Here is a 19675-nt window from a genome sequence, read left to right on the forward strand (position 1 = left end):
CCGTTCACCCTTGGTGCAAACAAACAAACAAAAAAACAAACAAAAAACCTCATGAACAACTATTATGATCATTCAACATCAATCAGTCTGTGTTGCCAGGAGGCAAACAAGTCTAAACCACAAGCAAAATTAAACAGCTTTACAAGTACCTGGATTTAATTTATGGTAAACAAATAGGTGCCATTTCCAATTTTGATACCAAGACTTCAAAGCAAACCAGCCCAACAAATTGAGCATGCTATGGTTAGTCCTCAATCCATAAACAATACATTACAGCATACAGGTACAAAGGGACATATCAAAATGATAAGCAAACACGAGATAAAATGGATTTTGAGCCACCTTATGGAATTGCCACATCGCAAAGGGGTGCAAAGTCTTAAAACACATGATCTCACTCCTCTCTACACTTGTGTGATCGGGACAAATTCAGAGTCAAAGTACTGATAAACTACAGGTGCGTTTTCCGATTTGTGTTCAAAATATAACATTCAATTGAAATAAAGCTCTTCCTCAGTCATAAGCAGATGTTTGTGGACAGACGGACGGACAGTGACCCGATTGCTTAACCCCATTTTACGCTTCGCGTGTGCGGGGTGACAAAAATGCAGCTGGAGGGGAACATCTGGATATCATCATCATAACATGAACATGATCATGAACATCTGGCAGCATGGCTGTGATAACACATCAAACATCAGCAATCGCTTTCGCTGCATGGTTCGTCACAATGCCATCAGATAAATTACCAAAATGAAATTAAAATGATGGCACCTATTAGGCAGGTTGTCACATACCGAAACAAATTCCTCGAGTCGGCCCTCAGGGAAAACACCATAAAGTTTTGGCCCCAAAGACCTCTCTGCTAAAATGGCGAACATCACACTCTCCAGGATGACAGATGACTCACCCTGGAAAGCACACAATCCACACCCAAGTTAATACAGTCCACACCAAGGTAATTTCATTTATAAACAAGCAAAACTGTTCTGCTTCAGATAAACTACAAAGTATACAAAACCGCACCAGCTCAAAATATTACACATTTTCAGTAGTAACCAGCATCATGAGAGAGCTCTTGAACCAAGATGTTCAAAATGCTACGATAACTAGTGTGTACCCCGGTATGTACCCCGGTTTAGAATAGGTACACCGTATCCCTGCGCATCGTAAGAGGCGACTAAGGGTTGGCACCAGGAAGGGCATCCGGCCATAAAAACATTGCCCCAAACAGGGAACCATGATTGTCATGGGACCCGCAAGGCTAACCCCTGCTCTAGTGGGGAAAATGGCCTTAAAAACGATCATTCATTCATTCATTCATTCATTCAACTAGGTATGTTAAGATTTGTACACACAATTTACAGGGAAATGTGGATTTCCATGATCACCACAAATTGAGTCGAGATGCTCCTCAGTTTGACAAATGAAGCATTGTACAAAGTATATCAAACTGTGGCCAGGCTTAGATCCCCTCCCTACAAAGTCTGAGGTGCATGGAGGACCTTGGATGTATATAACATGCACACAAGGACATTGCAAGATAAACGTATTCCAAATGAAATGTAAGGACATTTGTGAACAATGGATAAAGCAACACAGTATATGGGATTTGAACAAAGGGTAGCAACTTTGTGAGCTACATCGCAAATGTTCGAACAGGGCATGTCAAACGGACTCAGGTTAACCATTAGGTAGCACGGAACACAAAGGAAATTGGGGGTGAAGGAAGCACTTTGTACGGCAGACCAATAGTGTACTTGTACAATGGCAAAGTCCTATTCAGCGAAATTCAGCCCAGTTAAGTTTCCAAACTTCAAACAACAAGTTCTACGTTCATTACTCTGTCACCGAAGGTGGATGGAGGCTATATTTTCACCCCTCTGTCAGTCCTTTTGTGAGCAGGCTATCTCAAAAAGTTCTTGACGGATTCGGCCGAAATTTGGTGGACAGGTTGGGTGTGCAACAAGGACAAATAAATTCTATTTTGGTGAGAATACGGATCCTGATACGGATACGAGACTTGTAAATTTTTTCCAAGTGATTGTTCATAATTGATAGGGCCAAAAACGGTGTATAGCATGATAGTTCAAAAAGTTGTGGACGAATTATGACAAGAACAAACCGATTAGATTTTGGTTGAGGTCCGGATGCAGATCCAGCCTATCAGTGGAATGCAAAACGTAAACGATTCAACGTGGCAGAGGTATGCGCTCCACAGAACGCCATTCTAGTTACACATTGCATTGAAGTAGTAAATTGGCTTCATGCACAAAACACCTTCCCCCGGATTCTGCAATGTCAATCTCTCAACACAATTTCCATCTTCCACAATCATTCTGAAACACAAGCCTTGTTGCTACCACACATCAGACAAGTCAATGGTCTGTTTTCTACAGCCTCTCCTCCAGGTTAACTTCCCCTGCTCAAAAAAATGTGCTGACATTTGTATCATATCCAGATACCCCCCGCCCCCCTCCCCTCCCCTCACACACCTCTCCGACCAACCTCTTTAAACCACCCTCCCCACAAAAAAGCACTCAAAGCAGGAGCAAGACCACAGTGACATGGAGGGGAATAAATGTGATGATGCAAGAATGCCTGCCATGCTCATTGAACCCAATGAGCATGCACTTGGTGTGCTTAAGGTTAAATGTGCACACTGGAACAGGATGAGAAGAAAGTTCGAAGGTCACCCTACAGGCAGTCACTTGGCAATAAAACTTGCCTGAAGAATCCTCCCGTAAATGCGTAAAAGGACCACTCGAGGTTCATTAGCCACAGAAATCATCCCAGGAGGTAGCGAGCAAAGGTAGAGTCGGTTACTCAGGCCACCACTGCACACAAAAGATAGTGTTAATACAAATCAACACAAACACTCCAAGGTCAAAGTACAAAGAGCCCTGGAAGAGAGCATTCATTCTCAAAGATAATTGTACTGTAAAAGGTTGTAAAAAATAAAAACACAGGTTTTTGAAGGTCACCATCTGCTGCCAAGCAGGTGATTGGGCCATTTGAACAAATTAGAACACGATAGTGTATTTATTGTCGACGGTGATGTGTGGATGACAAACAAGATGTTGATTGACGTGTGCTAACCGCCGTGGGAAGAAAGGAGAAGCTGGCGTTTCAGACGTTAACCCTTCGTCGGAGCAAAAGAAGACGATTTGTACTGTTTATTTCATCCAATGTTCTACCTGACAGCCAACGCAGATCAACATGAGCAAAGACTCGTTCTTCATCCTATCCTTCACCATTGATGGTTTTGAACTTTCCTTGGCTTGACTTGGTTGGTGTTTCACGGTAAAATCTTATGTTTCAGCTCGTGAATGCTTCCACCGTGCTATTCCATAGCTGGACTTTTGTTGTTGTTTCAGCTGTTTAACTGGCATCCTTTGTCGCACATCAGGAAAGCGGATGCATGTATTAATCAAACGGAACACCAAGTCCTGCATTGGAGTCATCAGAATGAACCTGAATAAGTAAAGAGCAAAGATGGCGTCATTAGGAGGAACCTGGACAGGATTCAGGTTTCAGCTGCTATGACTCTACCCTCAAATCCATCCATGTACAGCCAAGTGAGCCTTACAGAAAACTTTCTGAAAGAATTCACTTCTCCCAAGACAGACAAAAAAACAGAAATAAATAGTAAAATAGATAAAAGAAAAGAAAAAGCAAGAATTAGAATGAACAACAAGAAAAAGACATAAAATGTCAGAGCCATCACCATGGTTTTAGGAATGTTGCTGAATGGAGTTAAAGGCTGTCATTCAACCATCTTTGGTCAGATGACAAAATAAAATCATCTGCATATGTATAAAGTATACTCAGTAATTATCTTTGTGCCAAGTTTGAAGAAAATTGGTCCAGACTGGATGGGGACACGTTTAACAAAATGGCCACCAGTCGGCCATCTTGGATCTGATCTAAAAAAAAAAAAAAAAAAAAAAAAAAAGATACGCATTTGTAAGCCATCATTCATTTATCTGTGTGCCAATATTGAACAAGATCGGTAAATGCATTTCCGAGAAATGGTTGAGGACGTGTTCAATACCGATGTTTTGTCTTTACAACTAAAATGGCCGCCAGTCTACCAGTCAGCCATATTTGATCAGATCACAAAATAGAGTGAGGCACATGTGTATGCCATCATGTACTCTGCTTGTGGCAAGTCTGAACAAAATCGGACCATGCATGTTTAAGAAATGGCTGGGGACAGGTTTAAGTAACAAAATGACCACCAGTCACCATCTTGGATCTGATCTCGAAAAGAAATGACGTGCATATGTAAGCCATTGTGGCGGGCACAAGGGGCAATAATTCCGCGCACCAGTGGGTGGCGCAAGCGCCCAGGCGGGGACCGATGGCACATGCCCCGCCCTTCGACCGATCGGCCACGCCCGGGGACTAGGCGTGGCCTCGGCACATATATGCGGGCTCTAAGCTCGAGCCCGCTCAGTGCTGCAGTTCGAGCTTTCGAAATAAAGACTTTTGTTTTAACAAACGCGTTGTGGCCTACCTCTTTGGCAAGCAAGTTGTGTGTGCGCAGCACCACACTTCACTGGTGACCCCGATTGGTTCAGCCATTGCTGACCACCAAACGCGCCATGGCCACCAACGCCGGCGCAGTAAACCTCCCAGAGTTTTGGGAAGCACAGGCCGACGTGTGGTTCGTGCAGGCCGAAGCGCAATTTCAGCTTCGAGGCATAACGGCGGACGAGACCCGTTACTACCACGTGGTCGCCGCCCTCGGGCCGGCACTGCCGCCCGAGTCGTGTCCATCCTGCGGCACCCGCCGGTCGACCACAAGTACGAGGCCCTCAAACGTCTCATCGCCACGTTCGGCCTCACGGAGATCGAACGGGCCGACTGCCTCCTGGACCTTCCCGAACTCGGCGACACACGACCATCCGTGCGGATGGATTTTATGCTGTCGCTGCTGTGTGACTAAGCCCCGGATTTCTTATTCTGGGCGCTTTTCCTATGCCAGCTACCTCGACAGGTACGCCTTGCGCTGGCCGGTTCCAAAACAAGGGAACCCCGCGCCCTGGCCGAAGAGGCCGACAAGTTTTTCGCGGCTTGCGACACGCGGTCGAGTTACGGTGCTGCCGTCGTGGATCCCGGGGCAGGCCACAGCGTCCCTCGTGGCCGCTACCGCAGCCCCGCCCACCACCACCGAGAACACCACGGCCGCCGCAGCCGCCGCCTCCCCCGCAAGCCTGGTGCTATTTCCACGCCAGGTTCGGCCACAAGGCTAGGACGTGTCGCCCGCCATGCTCGTTTGACAAGTCGGGAAACGACCGGGCCGGCGCTCGTTAGCGGCCCTGAGCGTCGGCCATTCCGACAGCCTCCTATTCATCACGGACACCATGTCCGGGCGCCGTTTCCTCTGCGATACAGGAGCGCAGGTAAGCGTCATCCCCGCCTCCACGTCCGACAAGCGAACCGCGGGCCGGGGCCCCGCGTTGCTTGCCGCCAACGGTACACCCATCCGCACGTTCGGGAAGCGCTGCCTCTCCCTGTGGTTCGGAGGGCAGCGCTTTCAATGGTCGTTCGTGACCGCCAGCGTGCCAATGGCATTGCTTGGTGCGGACTTCCTATGTGCGAATGGGTTTGTTGGTCGACGTGAAGCGCAGACGGCTCGTCGAGGCCAAAACCTTTAGCTCGCTCGCTTGTTCCTGAGCGGCTCGTTGATCGGCTCACTGAGCGGCTTGCCAAGCGGCTTGCTGGAAGGTTCTGTCCCGGCGAGTTTAGTTTGCACGCTTCCGGCAGCGGACGACTTTACCCACCTCCTCGCCAGTTTCCCAACCCTCACGCGGCCCACCTTCTCAGCGGTGGCCGTTAAACACGGGGTGGAGCACCACATCCCCAGGGTCGGGCCGCCGGTCTATGCCTCGGGCACGCCGACTCGAGCCCATGAAGCTCGGCGTGGCGAAAGCGGAGTTCGCCACGCTGGAGCGGCTGGGGATCGTACGGCGCTCCAACAGCGCTTGGGCTTCTCCGTTGCACATTGTGCCGAAGCCCGGCGGGGGATGGCGGCCGTGCGGGCACTACCGCCGTGTCAATGATGCCACCACCCCCGACCGCTACCCGGTCCCACACATTCAGGACTTTTCCGCCCGGTTGGCCAACACGACCATGTTTTCTAAGGTGGACCTCATCCGGGGCTACCATCAGGTCCCCATCCAACCGGACGACGTCCCGAAGACGGCCGTCATCACCCCTTTCGGCCTCTTCGAATTCCTAAGGATGCCCTTCGGGTTGAACAATGCGGCCCAGGCGTTCCAGCGGCTTATGGATAGCGTCTTGCGCGACTTACCTTTCCTGTTTGACTACCTGGACGACATCCTAGTCGCGAGCGCGTCCCGGGAGGAGCACCTGCTCCACCTCCGCACGCTTTTCGAATGCCTGGGCCAGCATGGCCTAATCATCAACCCCGCCAAGTGCCGTTTTGGCGTCGCCACCATCGACTTCTTGGGGCACCGCATCACCGAGCACAGGGCCGTCCCTTTACCGGCCAAGGTGGAGGCGGTCAGGGATTTCCCACAGCCCCGCACGATCAAGGGGCTCCAGGAGTTCCTGGGCATGGTAAACTTTTACTACCGCTTCGTACCGCTTCGTACCCCACGTCGCCCGGCTCCTCCGCCCCTTGAACGAGGCCCTTCGGGGCAAGCCGGGCAAAGGTGACATCGCATGGTCGGAGCCGAGGGCCACGGCGTTCGCGGGCGCAAAGCTGGCTCTGGCCGACGCCACCATGCTGGCGCACCCGGCGCCCGATGCACCGATCGCCCTCACCATCGACGCGTCGGACTACGCGGTGGGCGCGGTGCACGAGCAATGGGTGCGTGGTGCTTGGCAACCGCTGGCGTTTTTTAGCCGGCAGCTTCGCCCGCACGAACGCCGGTACAGCACCTTCGACCGCGAGCTGCTCGGGCTCCACCTGGCGGTCCGAAACTTCCGCCACCTGCTGGAGGGCCATCCGTTCACGGCCTTCGTTGACCACAAGCCCCTTGTGTTCGCGATGGCCAAGGTCGCCGAGCCATGGTCGGCACAGCAGCAGCGCCACCTCTCTGCCGTGTCCGAGTACACGACGGACATCCGTCACCTGGTGGGTAAGGACAACCCGGTGGCGGATTGCCTTTCCCGGTCCGTCGTGCACGCGGTCCACCTCGGGGTCGACTATGCCCGGATGGCGGAGGCCCAGCCCGCCCGACCCCGGCGTCCAGGCCTTGCGGACCGCCGTCACGGGCCTCCGCGTCACCGAGGTGCCGTTCGATGCCGTGGGCACGGCCCTCCTATGCGACGTCTCCCTCGGCCGGCCTCGCCCCATCGTGCCCGCTGGCTGGCAGCGCCCAGTGTTCGACGCCATCCACGGCCTGTCCCATTCTGGCGCGAAGGCATCCCAGAAACTCGTCGGGGCGAAGTTCGTCTGGCATGACCTCAGGAAGGACGTCCGGGACTGGGCCAGGACGTGCCTCGCATGCCAGCGCGCAAAGGTCCACCGCCACACCCAGGCACCGTTGGCCCCGTTTACGGTGCCCGAGCGGCGGTTCGACCACGTGCACGTCGACTTGGTGGGACCTCTGCCCCCCTCGCGAGGGTTCACCCACCTCCTCACCATGGTCGAACGCACCACGCGGTGGCCAGAGGCCGTCCCATTGGCGGCGACGTCTGCGGCTGAGGTGGCGCAAGCCTTTATCGCCACTTGGGTTGCCCGGTTCGGTGCCCCCCTCGGACATCTCGTCCGACCGCGGCCCCCAGTTCACCTCGGAGCTCTGGGCCGCGGTGGCGCAAGGGCTCGGGGTGAAACTACACCACACCACGGCCTACCACCCCCAGGCCAATGGCCTGTGCGAGCGCTTTCATCGCTCCATGAAGGCCGCACTCCGGGCCAGCCTCCGCGACGGCGGCTGGGTCGACAGGCTCCCCTGGGTCCTGCTGGGCCTCAGGACGGCGCCCAAGGACGACCTGCGCGCGTCTTCGGCGGAGCTGGTCTTCGGGCAACCACTGCGGGTACCGGGTGAATTTATCCCCGACTCCACGGCTCCTTGGTCCGCGGCGCAACAGTGCTCCGCCCTTCAGGAGACCGCCCGGAGGTTCGCCCCGGTGCCAACGGCACACCACGGTTGCACGCCTTCCCACGTCGCCCCGGAGCTTCGCACGGCAAAGTACGTGTTCATCCGGCACGACGCCCACCGGGCACCGCTACGGCCCCCATACGACGGGCCCTTCCGCGTGCTGGAGACTGGTGACAAGTTTTTCATGGTCGACATCGGCGGTGCCCCGGATCGCATTTCCGTGGACCGCCTCAAGCCGGCCCACCTCGATCCGGACCACCCCCCGCCTGCAGCGCTGCCTCCGCGTCGAGGCCGCCCCCCGGCGGTCGGACCCCCGGCACCCCCGCCAGCAGCTCTGCCTCCGCGTCGAGGCCGCCCCCCGGCGGTCGGACCCCCAGCACCCCTGCCGGCCCGCTACCCCCCAGGCCTGCACCCATCGCCAGGGGGCGTTTCGGCCGGGTCATCCGGCTTCCCCGCAAACTCACCCTTCAGGTGCGCGGGAATTCTGGGGGGGGCGCGTGTGGCGGGCACAAGGGGCAATAATTCCGCGCACCAGTGGGTGGCGCGAGCGCCCAGGCGGGGACCCATGGCACATGCCCCGCCCATCGACCGATCGGCCACGCCCGGGGACTAGGCGTGGCCTCGGCACATATATGCGGGCTCTAAGCTCGAGCCTGCTCAGGCTGCAGTTCGAGCTTTCGAAATAAAGACTTTTGTTTTAACAAACGCGTTGTGGCCTACCTCTTTGTCAAGTAAGTTGTGTGTGCGCAGCACCACACTTCACCATCATTCATAATTATCTGTGTGCCAGGCCTGAACAACACCGGCAAATGCATGTCTGAGAAATGGTTAAGGACGTGTTCAACATGGGGTTTTTTAATACTAAAATGGCCGCCAGTCGGCCAACTTTGATCGCATCGCGAAAGAAAATGATGTGCACATGTATATCGTCATGTATTGTCTTTGTGAAAAGGATGAACAAAGTCGGTCCATAGTCTCCGAGATATGGTCACAGATGCACGAGACCATATCCATAAGCCCCCATTTCGGACTAAGTCCAACGGGGGCTAATAAAGAGAAATGTGGAAATTAGCATATACACAGTCTGTCAGCCAATCACGTCATAACCGTTTCATATACACCGATGAGCTACAAGTTTTTTTTTTAATACAGTGTCAAGGCTCGTGAAGAGCTAGAACACAGTTCAATGGATGAGGATGCAACAGAATGAAAATAACAATAGAGGAGAGAGGGGGGCACACCAACAGAGTTGAGGTCAAAATAAAGGGAGACTTGTAAAAATAATGTATGTGGGGAAGAATGAGGGTTAGGGGAGGATACACAAGATGGATTACAGCTGCAAATGTTCAATCAGTGAAGTGGAAGGAATAACAAAACCCAGAAAGATGTGGGCTTAGGGGAGGGTTAATGGGGGTAAAGAAGAGAAGACCTTGAGCATGGATGGTGGGGTGGGAGGGGGGGAGGTTTTGGGAGATTCAGATGATGAACAACTGTCTTGGAGCCCTGGAGGGAAGAATGGGATTGAAGAGTGAGCAATTTGGTTCCACAGGTAGAGGGGGGAGGTTACGGGGGGGGGGGGCGGGGGGAGAGAAACCAATGAGTGGAGGCGAGTAGTGAGTCTGGATTTTTGGAGTTTCACCAGAAGGGAGTTGATGACAGACCATGTAAGCATGTCAGACACCTGACGGGGGCAGAAGGCAGCTGAAAGAAGACAGACACCACTGACCAGACTGCAATGTGAAAGTGATAACCCCAGACTTCATCACGGGAGGTTCCAAAAATCTTGACAGCCTTGTTTTCCACAGTGCCATGCTGAACAAGGCAGGAGGCAGGAATGTCAGAGGGGAGAGTAGTACTGTACTCCATCAAAGTGCGGATGAAGGCCTTGTAGGTTGATAAAAGTTCAGGTATACCAAGGAAGGACTTTGCACAATAGAGGATGCCTGATCGGCGACTGGCTTTGGAGACCAATTTATAAATGAGGTTTGCCAAGAAAAAGCACGTGAGGCCCAAAGTTTGAGCGACTAAAGTTCAAGAGGATTGTGGAGGAAGTAGATGGGAGGTTTCACCAGATGTTTCTGAAGAATGTTAGATGGTAGAGACCTCAGCAAAGAAATAAAGATTGTCGAGCATCAGAAAGAGCATCGATTTAGATTAGGAATAGGACTGGGCCCAACATTGCCTTGAGGCACTCCGGCCTTAACAGGGAAAGGAGATGAAAGGATCGCAATGAGAGCCCCATGTTGGCAACAAGAGGGAAGGAGGTTAGTTAGTAAACCCATGTGAGGAGGTGGCCTTGGACGCCATAGGCAGAGAGTTTGGCGATCAAGGCAGGGTGCCAGACTGTATTAAATGCTCGAGATGTGTCGAGAGATGGCCCTGATCATGTCTGACATCAAGGCCCTGCATCCATTGTTGGGAGAGCAGAAGCAGCATGCCCCAGGTAGAGTGACCTGGTCAGGAATCCAAACTGATGGTCAGATATCGGAGCCGTTGGAGAAAAGGAAGGTCTGGATGGAGGAGTGACATGGGCATATTCTGTTGAGGTTGTGAATTTCATGAATTTTAGGTTGTACGCCGATGTTTATTGACATTTAAGGGATAAACCCCCACTACACTTTAAAGTCTTTTCAGCCTGGTGTTGGCTTAGCGGTTAGGGTGCCGGCTTGGGATCCTTTGATCCAGGGTTCGAATCCCGGTCGATCGCTGAATTAACGCCAGGGGGGTTGACTCAGCCTGTCATCCTTCCGAGGTCGGCAAATTGAGTACCAGCTTGCTGGGATGAATGATCACGGTGTGTACCCCGATTTAGAATAGGTACACCGTATCCCTGCGCATCGTAAGAGGCGACTAAGTGTTGGCGTCAGGAAGGGCATCCGGCCATAAAAATATTGCCTCAAACAGGGAGCCATGATCATCATGGGGCCGCAAGGTTAACCCCTGCTCTAGCGGGGAAAATGGCCTTAAAACGATCATTCATTCATTCATTCATTCATTCACACTTTAAAGTCTTTAAACAATATCTAATCTCCCCAGCATTACTTCTCAATGCAGAGTCACAAATTTGCTCAATTATGAATGAAAAGTCACCATGGTGACATTACAATACCAATAGATCTTCACAAAATAATAACCACCATGACAAATTTGAAACACTTACGGTAACAATTTCCCAACTCCTGACAGGAAGACCCACCTTACTGTAGAAATGCTAAAATCTGGAAATTTCAGCCGCTTCCAAGCTCCAGGAAGAAACATGTGGCACCAGAGGAAGGCCCGATTGCACGTTTCAACATCGACTGGCTCACTTTCTTCTGGGCTCACCACAACGTTCACAGGTAACACCAGCCCGTTACCAAACAAGTGAGCCTCCGCGGCCAACTCTGCTTCTGCCTTCTCGTCATTCATCAGCATGGACAGTGGCAGCTTACCACTGAACACGCAAGGACATGAAGACTCATCTACCTTGCTCTTCATCTCGCCTCCAAAAACACAGCCCGAAAACGACTCCGTGACTGCAGAGCAAAAGGAAGACTTCAAAACTCAATTAAATAAAGCAATTATTGCTAACACCTAACTACCGCTCACACTGCCTAAAAGTAATGTTTTAATGAAGCAAAATCCTCTAATGTTATCCTATTGTTTAAGGGGGAGGGGGGGAGGGTGGGTGGATGATTATGGGGTGAAACAAAAGAGTGCATATATTATATATACTGTATATATATATATATATATATATATATATAGAGTAAATGATAGCACACTGGGCAGTAAAATAATTAAAAATTATTTATTAATAGCCTGACGTTTCAAGAACAAACTAGTTCTCTTCCTCAGAGGCATTGAGTGTGGTGTTAACCGTTAAGTTCCGCTGGGGGCGTTTCACGTGATGGATTGGTCCAAGTCCTTGCCAATCACAAGGCTTCCCTGCATTCAAATGACTCTGCCGTTTTTGACGTTGTAATTGATTGCGTAGCGCTATGTATGTGGGGTGTAAGTCGATGTGTCGGTTGATGGAGTTTTTATCAGAGTACCAGGCCTCGACAATCTCGCGGTTCACTCTCAAAGATCCTGTGCCAAGGATCGTGGTCTGATTCCATGAGAATGTGTGTTGGTGTGTGTGTGTCGCAACCAATGATAACCTGTCTTGTCGTCTTACAGCACGTAAGCGTTCAGTTACCCTTGTGGTTACGCATTTGGATGTTTGGCCCACATAATTGGCTTCACAATCTTCACATTGTATGTTGTAGATGACATTTTAATCAAATTTGTTCACCTGGTCTTTTGGCTTCGACAGCTGTGCTCGTAAGGATGTTTGTGGTTTGTGGGTGATGTTGATGTTGTATTCACGTAGAATGCGGCTTGTGGTTTCAGAAGTGTGTTGTATGTATGGAAGTGCCACCGTGTGTGGAGGTGTGGTTGGATTGTTGTTGTTGTAGTTGGATTTCCGGTGACAAGATTTGATAAATGCATTTGGTCATCTCGTGTCACTCATTCAACTCTGCCTCAAATCAACGTACTTTGCATGCGACAGCACCAAATATCATCAACATGAAGGAACCCCGATGGGCTCACCTATCTCAGGGCTCATCGCCGAATTGGTGATGCAACGCTTTGAAAATCTTACACTACATGGTGCGCCTTCTCGGAGGTTGTGGCTGCGGTACGTTGACGACACATTCGTGATCATAAAGAAGGCGGATGTTGACCGTTTCCACACAAAGATAAATTCAACATGGCCAGCAATACAATTCACATGTGAAGTAGAACAGGCTGGGTCTCTACCATTCCTGGATGTACATCTTTCCAGGGACGGAAACGGCAAGCTACACACGTAGGTCGAAGGTGTACCGTAAACCTACTAACACAGACAAAGTATTGCATTACCGTAGTGTCCATCCCACCTGTCACAAAATAAGTTGTGTTCGCAGCTTAGTAGATCGTGCACAAACACACTGCAGTGACCAGGAGCAACGCCGGATGGAAATGCTGCACGTCACTCAACTACTACGAGAAAACCACCACCCAAATGCATTTATCAAATCTTGTCACCGGAAATCCAACTACTACAACAACAATCCAACGACACCTCCACACACGGTGGCACTTCCATACATACAACACACTTCCGAAACCACAAGCTGCATTCTACGTGAATACAACATCAACATCACCCACAAACCACAAACATCCTTACGAGCACATCTGTCGAAGCCAAAAGACCAGGAGAACAAATTTGATTAAAATGTCATCTACAACATACAATGTGAAGATTGTGAAGCCAATTATGTGGGCCAAACATCCAAATGCTTAACCACAAGGGTAACTGAACGCTTACGTGCTGTAAGACGACAAGACAGGTTATCATTGGTTGCGACACACACACCAACACACATTCTCATGGAATCAGATCACGATCCTTGGCACAGGATCTTTGAGAGTGAACCGCGAGATTGTCGAGGCCTGGTACTCTGATAAAAACTCCATCAACCGACACATCGACTTACACCCCACATACATAGCACTACGCAATAAATTACAACGTCATACATACATACATACACACATACATACATACACACATACATACATATATACATATATACATACATACACACATACACACACATACATACATACATACATACATACATACATAAAAGGATGAAAAGAGAGGTCATTGCAATGTGGAAGAAGTAAAAATTCCAACAGTTCCATTTCAATAACTGCAGACATATGTGAACACGAGGTTTAAAATACATCAAAAGACATTGAAGGGAATTTTTAAAAATAAATATCCCCCGGGATGACCAGAACCAAGCACTTCATATGATGCAAGCATGTATTGTAGCATGTGGTGAAATGGAGGATATGGGAGCCATAAAGAGAGATATTTATTGCGGAATGGGAAGCAAAATTGGAGGGAAGGTCGTCTTGGGGTGGGGTAGGAGGGGGGATTCAATGGAATGGGGTTGGGGCAAAGGGCAAATTGGGTGGATGGGAATCATTGTGAGGGAACGTGATGCACAGAGGAAGGAGGAGGGGGGGGGGGGGGGGAGTATGGAGAGGATACAGTAGAGGATAGAGGATGTAGATTGAAAAAATAAATGGGGAGGGGGTTGGATGGTTGGATGGGTGAGGAACCACAGAATGTAGGTAAGAGTGGTGAGGATTGAACAGGTAAATAGGAATGTGTTGGTTTAAAGCCGGATTACTGGAACACGTGCACGAAACAAAACCCCCATTGTGCTCTCCTGCTGGACACGAGGATAAGCGTGGCCATTGCTGTGAGACAAATGCTCATGTCATGTCCATCCCATACTGTCGAGGCTATCTATCTATGTCCTCGGGGTTTGCGATGACCCGTCATCCGGTAACCACAAGCTCTGACCAAATAACATAGTCATGACGTAATCACGTAAGCAGGAAATAACTAGTTATCCACGACGAGTTCACAAGCCACGAGTTCTCCAACCAAACTCCTCCCAATGAAGAGCTTTCCAACATATCCGGATCGAGCATTTACCACAAACTCAGAGCCCGCTCACATGATAACCACGCGTTATTACCACTTAACCACTAACACAATAACCACACTATTACCACTTAACCAGCAACACGATAACCACCCTTTATTACCAGTTAACTGCTAACAATAACCACCCTTTACTACCAGTTAACCACTAACACGATAACTACCCTTTATTACCAGTTAACTGCAAAGACGATGACCACACTATTACCAGTTAGCCACTAACATGATAATCACCCTTTATTACCAGTTAGCCACTAACATGATAACCACCCTTTATTACCAGTTAACAGCTAACAATAACCACCCTTTATTACCAGTTAACTGCAAAGACGATGACCACACTATTATCAGTTAGCCACTAACATGATAACCACCCTTTATTACCAGTTAACAGCCAACAATAACCACCCTTTAACACCAGTTAACTGCAAAGACGATGACCACACTATTACCAGTTATCCACTAACACGATAACCACCCTTTACTGCCAGTTAACCACTAACACGATGACCACACGATTACCAGTTAGCCACTACCACGATAACTACCCTTTATCATCAGTTAACTGCAAAGACAATGACCACACTATTACCAGTTAGCCACTAACACGATAACCACCCATTACCAGTTAACCACTAACATGATAACTACCCTTTACTACCAGTTAACCACTAACACGATAACCACACTATTACCAGTTATGCACTAGCATGATGACCACACTATTACCAGTTAACCACCAACACGATAACCACCCTTTATTACCAGTTAACCGCTAACAATAACCACACTTTACTACCAGTTAACCGCTAACACAATGACAACACTATTACTAGTTAACCACTAACACGATAACCACACTATTACCAGTTAACCACGAGCATGATGACCACACTATTACCAGTTAATCACTAACACGATAACCACCCTTTACCAGTTAACCAGCAACAATAACCATGCTTTATTACCAGTTAACCACCAACACGATAACCATGCTTTATTGCCAGTTAACCACCAACACGATAATCACCCTTTATTACCAGTTAACCACCAACCTGATAACCACCCTTTATTACCAGTTAACCACCAACACGATAATCACCCTTTATTACCAGTTAACCACCAACCTGATAACCACCCTTTATTACCAGTTAACCACCAACACGATAACCACACTTTATTGCCAGTTAACCACCCACACGATAACCACCCTTTATTACCAGTTAACCAACACGATAATCACCCTTTATTAACATTTAACCACCATGATAACGTCCCTTTATTACCTGTTAACCAACACAATAACCACCCTTTATTACCATTTAACCACCATGATAACCTCCCTTTATTACCAGTTAACCAACACAATAACCACCCTTTATTACCAGTTAACCACCAACATGATAAACACGCTTTATGAGCAGTGAACCACCAACATGATAACCACCCTTTATTAGCAGTGAACCACCAACATGATAACCACCCTTTATTAGCAGTGAACCACCAACATGATAACCATCCTTTATTAGCAGTTAACCACCAACATGATAAACACGCTTTATGAGCAGTGAACCACCAACATGATAACCACCCTTTATGACCAGTTAACCAACACGATAATCACCGTTTAACATTTAACCAACATGATAACCTCCCTTTATTACCAGTTAACCAACATGATAACCACGCTTTATTAGCAGTGAACCCCCAACATAACCACACTTTATTACCAGTTAACCAACATGATAACCACGCTTTATTAGCAGTGAACCACCAACATGATAACCACCCTTTATTAGCAGTTAACCACCAACATAACCACCCTTTATTAGTAGTTAACAAACATAACCACCCTTTATTAGCAGTTAACCACCAATATGATAACCAGTTATTAGCAGTTAACACATGATAACCACCCTTTATTAGCAGTTAAACATGATAACCACCCTTTATTAGCAGTTAACAAACATATGATAACCACCCTTTATTAGCAGTTAACAAACATGATAACCACCCTTTATTAGCGGTTAACAAACATGATAACCATCCTTTATTAGCAGTTAACAAACATGATAACCACCCTTTATTAGCAGTTAACAAACATGATAACCACCCTTTATTAGCAGTTAACAAACATGATAACCACCCTTTATTAGCAGTTAACAAACATGATAACCACCCTTTATTAGCAGTTAACAAACATAACCACCCTTTATTAGCAGTTAACAAACATAACCACCCTTTATCAGCAGCTGACCACCAACATGATAACCACCCTTTATTAGCAGTTAACAAACATGATCACCATTTATTAGCAGTTAACAAACATGATAACCACCCTTTATTAGCAGTTAACAAACATAACCAATACTTTATTAGCGGTTAACAAACATGATAACCACCCTTTATTAGCATTTAACAAACATAACCACCCTTTATTAGCAGTTAACAAACATGATAACCACTCTTTATTAGCAGCTGACCACCAACATGATAACCACCCTTTATTAGCAGTTAACAAACATAACCATCCTTTATTAGCGGTTAACAAACATGATAACCACCCTTTATTAGCATTTAACAAACATAACCACCCTTTATTAGCAGTTAACAAACATGATAACCACTCTTTATTAGCAGCTGACCACCAACATGATAACCACCCTTTATTAGCAGTTAACAAACATAACCATCCTTTATTAGCGGTTAACAAACATGATAACCATCCTTTATTAGCAGTTAACATAACCACCCTTTATTAGCAGTTAACAAACATGATAACCATTCTTTAGTAGCAGTTAACCAACATGATAACCACCCGTTATTGCTATTTAACCAAATCAATTGGAATAAATCGACGAAGTGAAAGAAAATATTAAAAATAAAAACAGGAGCTGCAATTTAAAAAATAAAATTCTACGTTACCTGTTCACAGGTGGTAAGATGTTGCTAGTTTTGCAGGCAGCTGTGGTGAGGCGGTTGCTGGGGTTATCTTTAAGTGGTTTAAATGTCTAACCGCACGTTCAACCCGAGGAGAATGCGGGCGAAATGTTGTTTTTTTTTGCTAGAAACGCACAGGCTCCAAAGATGGCCGCAATGATTGGGGAAAAGCTGCTTTTGAAGAAACTCGATGTTCGAGGCACAAGTGCACTAATAATCGCCAGTTACCGTGAAATAAACGTGATAATTATCTTAAATCATTCGCCGTGAGGAACACCATCACAATCTATGCGCTAACTGGACGGGCGTGGCGTGGCGATCACTCGGGTTATTCTTATGGCTTCGAAACGATCCCATGAACATTCGACGTCACCACGCAACAGCCAATCAGAACAGCGTTTCAGACGAAGCGTCAGCCAATCAGAGATCGAGGTAACGGGAGTCGGCTCGTCATGCTCATCGGTGGCCGCGACCATCAGCAGAGAAACTTATAATGCTCCGTCGTTTCTTTTCTGTCATTTTTGTGACGATAATAATTTATAATTCTCTGTCGTTTCTTTTCTGTCATTTTTGTGACGATAATAATTTATAATTCTCTGTCGTTTCTTTTCTGTCATTTTTGTGACGATAATAATTTTTAATTCTCTGTCGTTTCTTTTCTGTCATTTTTGTGACGATAATAATTTTTAATTCTCTGTCGTTTCTTTTCTGTCATTTTTGTGACGATAATAATTTATAATTCTCTGTCTTCTTTTCTGTCATTTTTGTGACGATAATAATTTATAATTCTCTGTCGTTTCTTTTCTGTCATTTTTGTGACGATAATAATTTATAATTCTCTGTCGTTTGTTTTCTGCCATTTTTGTGACGATAGTAAATGACATTTTTGGATTTTAAATATTTTATGTGGCTGACAGGATTTTGCCTTGAGGTACGTACGCTCGCCTCGAAGTCGATCTCGCCTGGGTTCGATTCCCGAGATTCCCGACCGAGCTCGAATTATATTCATAACCGTCATCCTGGTGTTTGAAAGGGTGTGTGTGTGTGTGTGTGTGTGCGTACGTGTCCTTCGTGAATGAGTGAAAATATGCCACGGTGTCCTTCGTGAAGAGTAGGCGAGCTATCGCCGGCATCCTGAACAAATTACAAATTCCTGCCCTGACAAATGCTGGGAAGGCACCACCCAGTATTAACAAAATCAGGTGAAGGTCACAATAGGTCTCATATATACATACCAATGCATCTTTTATGATTCAGCACGGAATGACGCAGAGACAGACACCTTTGCCCTACCTTACCTGGGCTCCTTTCCATGTAAAGTTCTGATGTAGAATAGATCACGAGGCGATGTAAAAGAGAACAATTATTTATTGCAGTACCCGGAATCATGTTGATGTGCAACGACCCCGTACACACACCGCCTGGCGCCTGCCCCCGACCCGGAACTCCACCGTCATACTCCAAAACGCGAGCAAGCACTTCCGGTTCCACACAACTAATGTAATACCATTACGTCTCCATTTTACTTTTAGTAGAGGATCAGTACTAATGTCCCATAACCAAATCTCTGGAACAAAGGTTTGAAAGTGTTTTTCACATGCCCGAAGGGTACTGAACAAAATGTGGCTTGGGCTGCCCTCTTCAAACTTCTGGCAATTTTTGGTAGGGGTCAAATTAGGTCAACAGGGGTCAAAAGTGGAAAAATACTCTAATCCTTTTGAAAACTTTACCAAATTACTCGTCTGGTCATAAGGAATCCAAAAAGGTATAGTTTGCCCTATCTGCGAACTTTAGTTACCGCGCGATGGACAGAAACATGAAAAGCTCAACGAACTTTGGGCAGGGTCAAATTTACTAATACGGTTAAGATTGTCCAATTTCAATGATCTTGGTGTCTAATTATATGTTTTCTGACATGACAAATTCAACTGAACAATTTTGAAAATTCAAAATAGCCATCTTGACATTGAAATTTCAAAATGGCCACCATAAATGTTTTTTGTTTTTGTTTTGTATACTGAATCGAGGCTCGTGAAAGAGCTAACATTTATTTCACAAACAAATCAACCAGACAAACAAAATATATAAAAAGAGGAAGCGGAGGACAAGATGGGGAGAGAAG

General features: G+C 47.6%; 1 protein-coding gene across 3 annotated transcripts in view; it reads right to left on the bottom strand.

Annotated features, from left to right (window-relative positions):
* Positions 1-19016, bottom strand: part of LOC137432275 (choline/ethanolamine kinase) — a 48066-nt gene extending 29050 nt beyond the window's left edge. Inside the window, exons 1-4 of one of the 3 annotated variants that reach the window (XM_068124070.2) lie at positions 18852-19016; positions 11275-11593; positions 2729-2837; positions 798-911 (exon numbers count right to left, since the gene is read on the bottom strand). In XM_068124070.2, coding sequence (XP_067980171.1) covers positions 798-911; positions 2729-2837; positions 11275-11593; positions 18852-18942 — 633 coding nt within the window. In that variant the 5' untranslated portion in view covers positions 18943-19016. Of the gene's footprint in view, positions 1-797; positions 912-2728; positions 2838-11274; positions 11594-17538; positions 17939-18851 lie in introns of those variants that run through there. The other 2 variants (XM_068124073.2, XM_068124072.2) reach the window with 2 other exon arrangements.
* Positions 19017-19675: the final 659 nt, after the last annotated feature.

The sequence above is a fragment of the Myxine glutinosa genome, chromosome 8, assembly GCF_964187855.1.
Source record: "Myxine glutinosa chromosome 8, kmMyxGlut1.1, whole genome shotgun sequence".
In the NCBI taxonomy this organism is placed as follows: Eukaryota; Metazoa; Chordata; class Myxini; order Myxiniformes; family Myxinidae; genus Myxine; species Myxine glutinosa.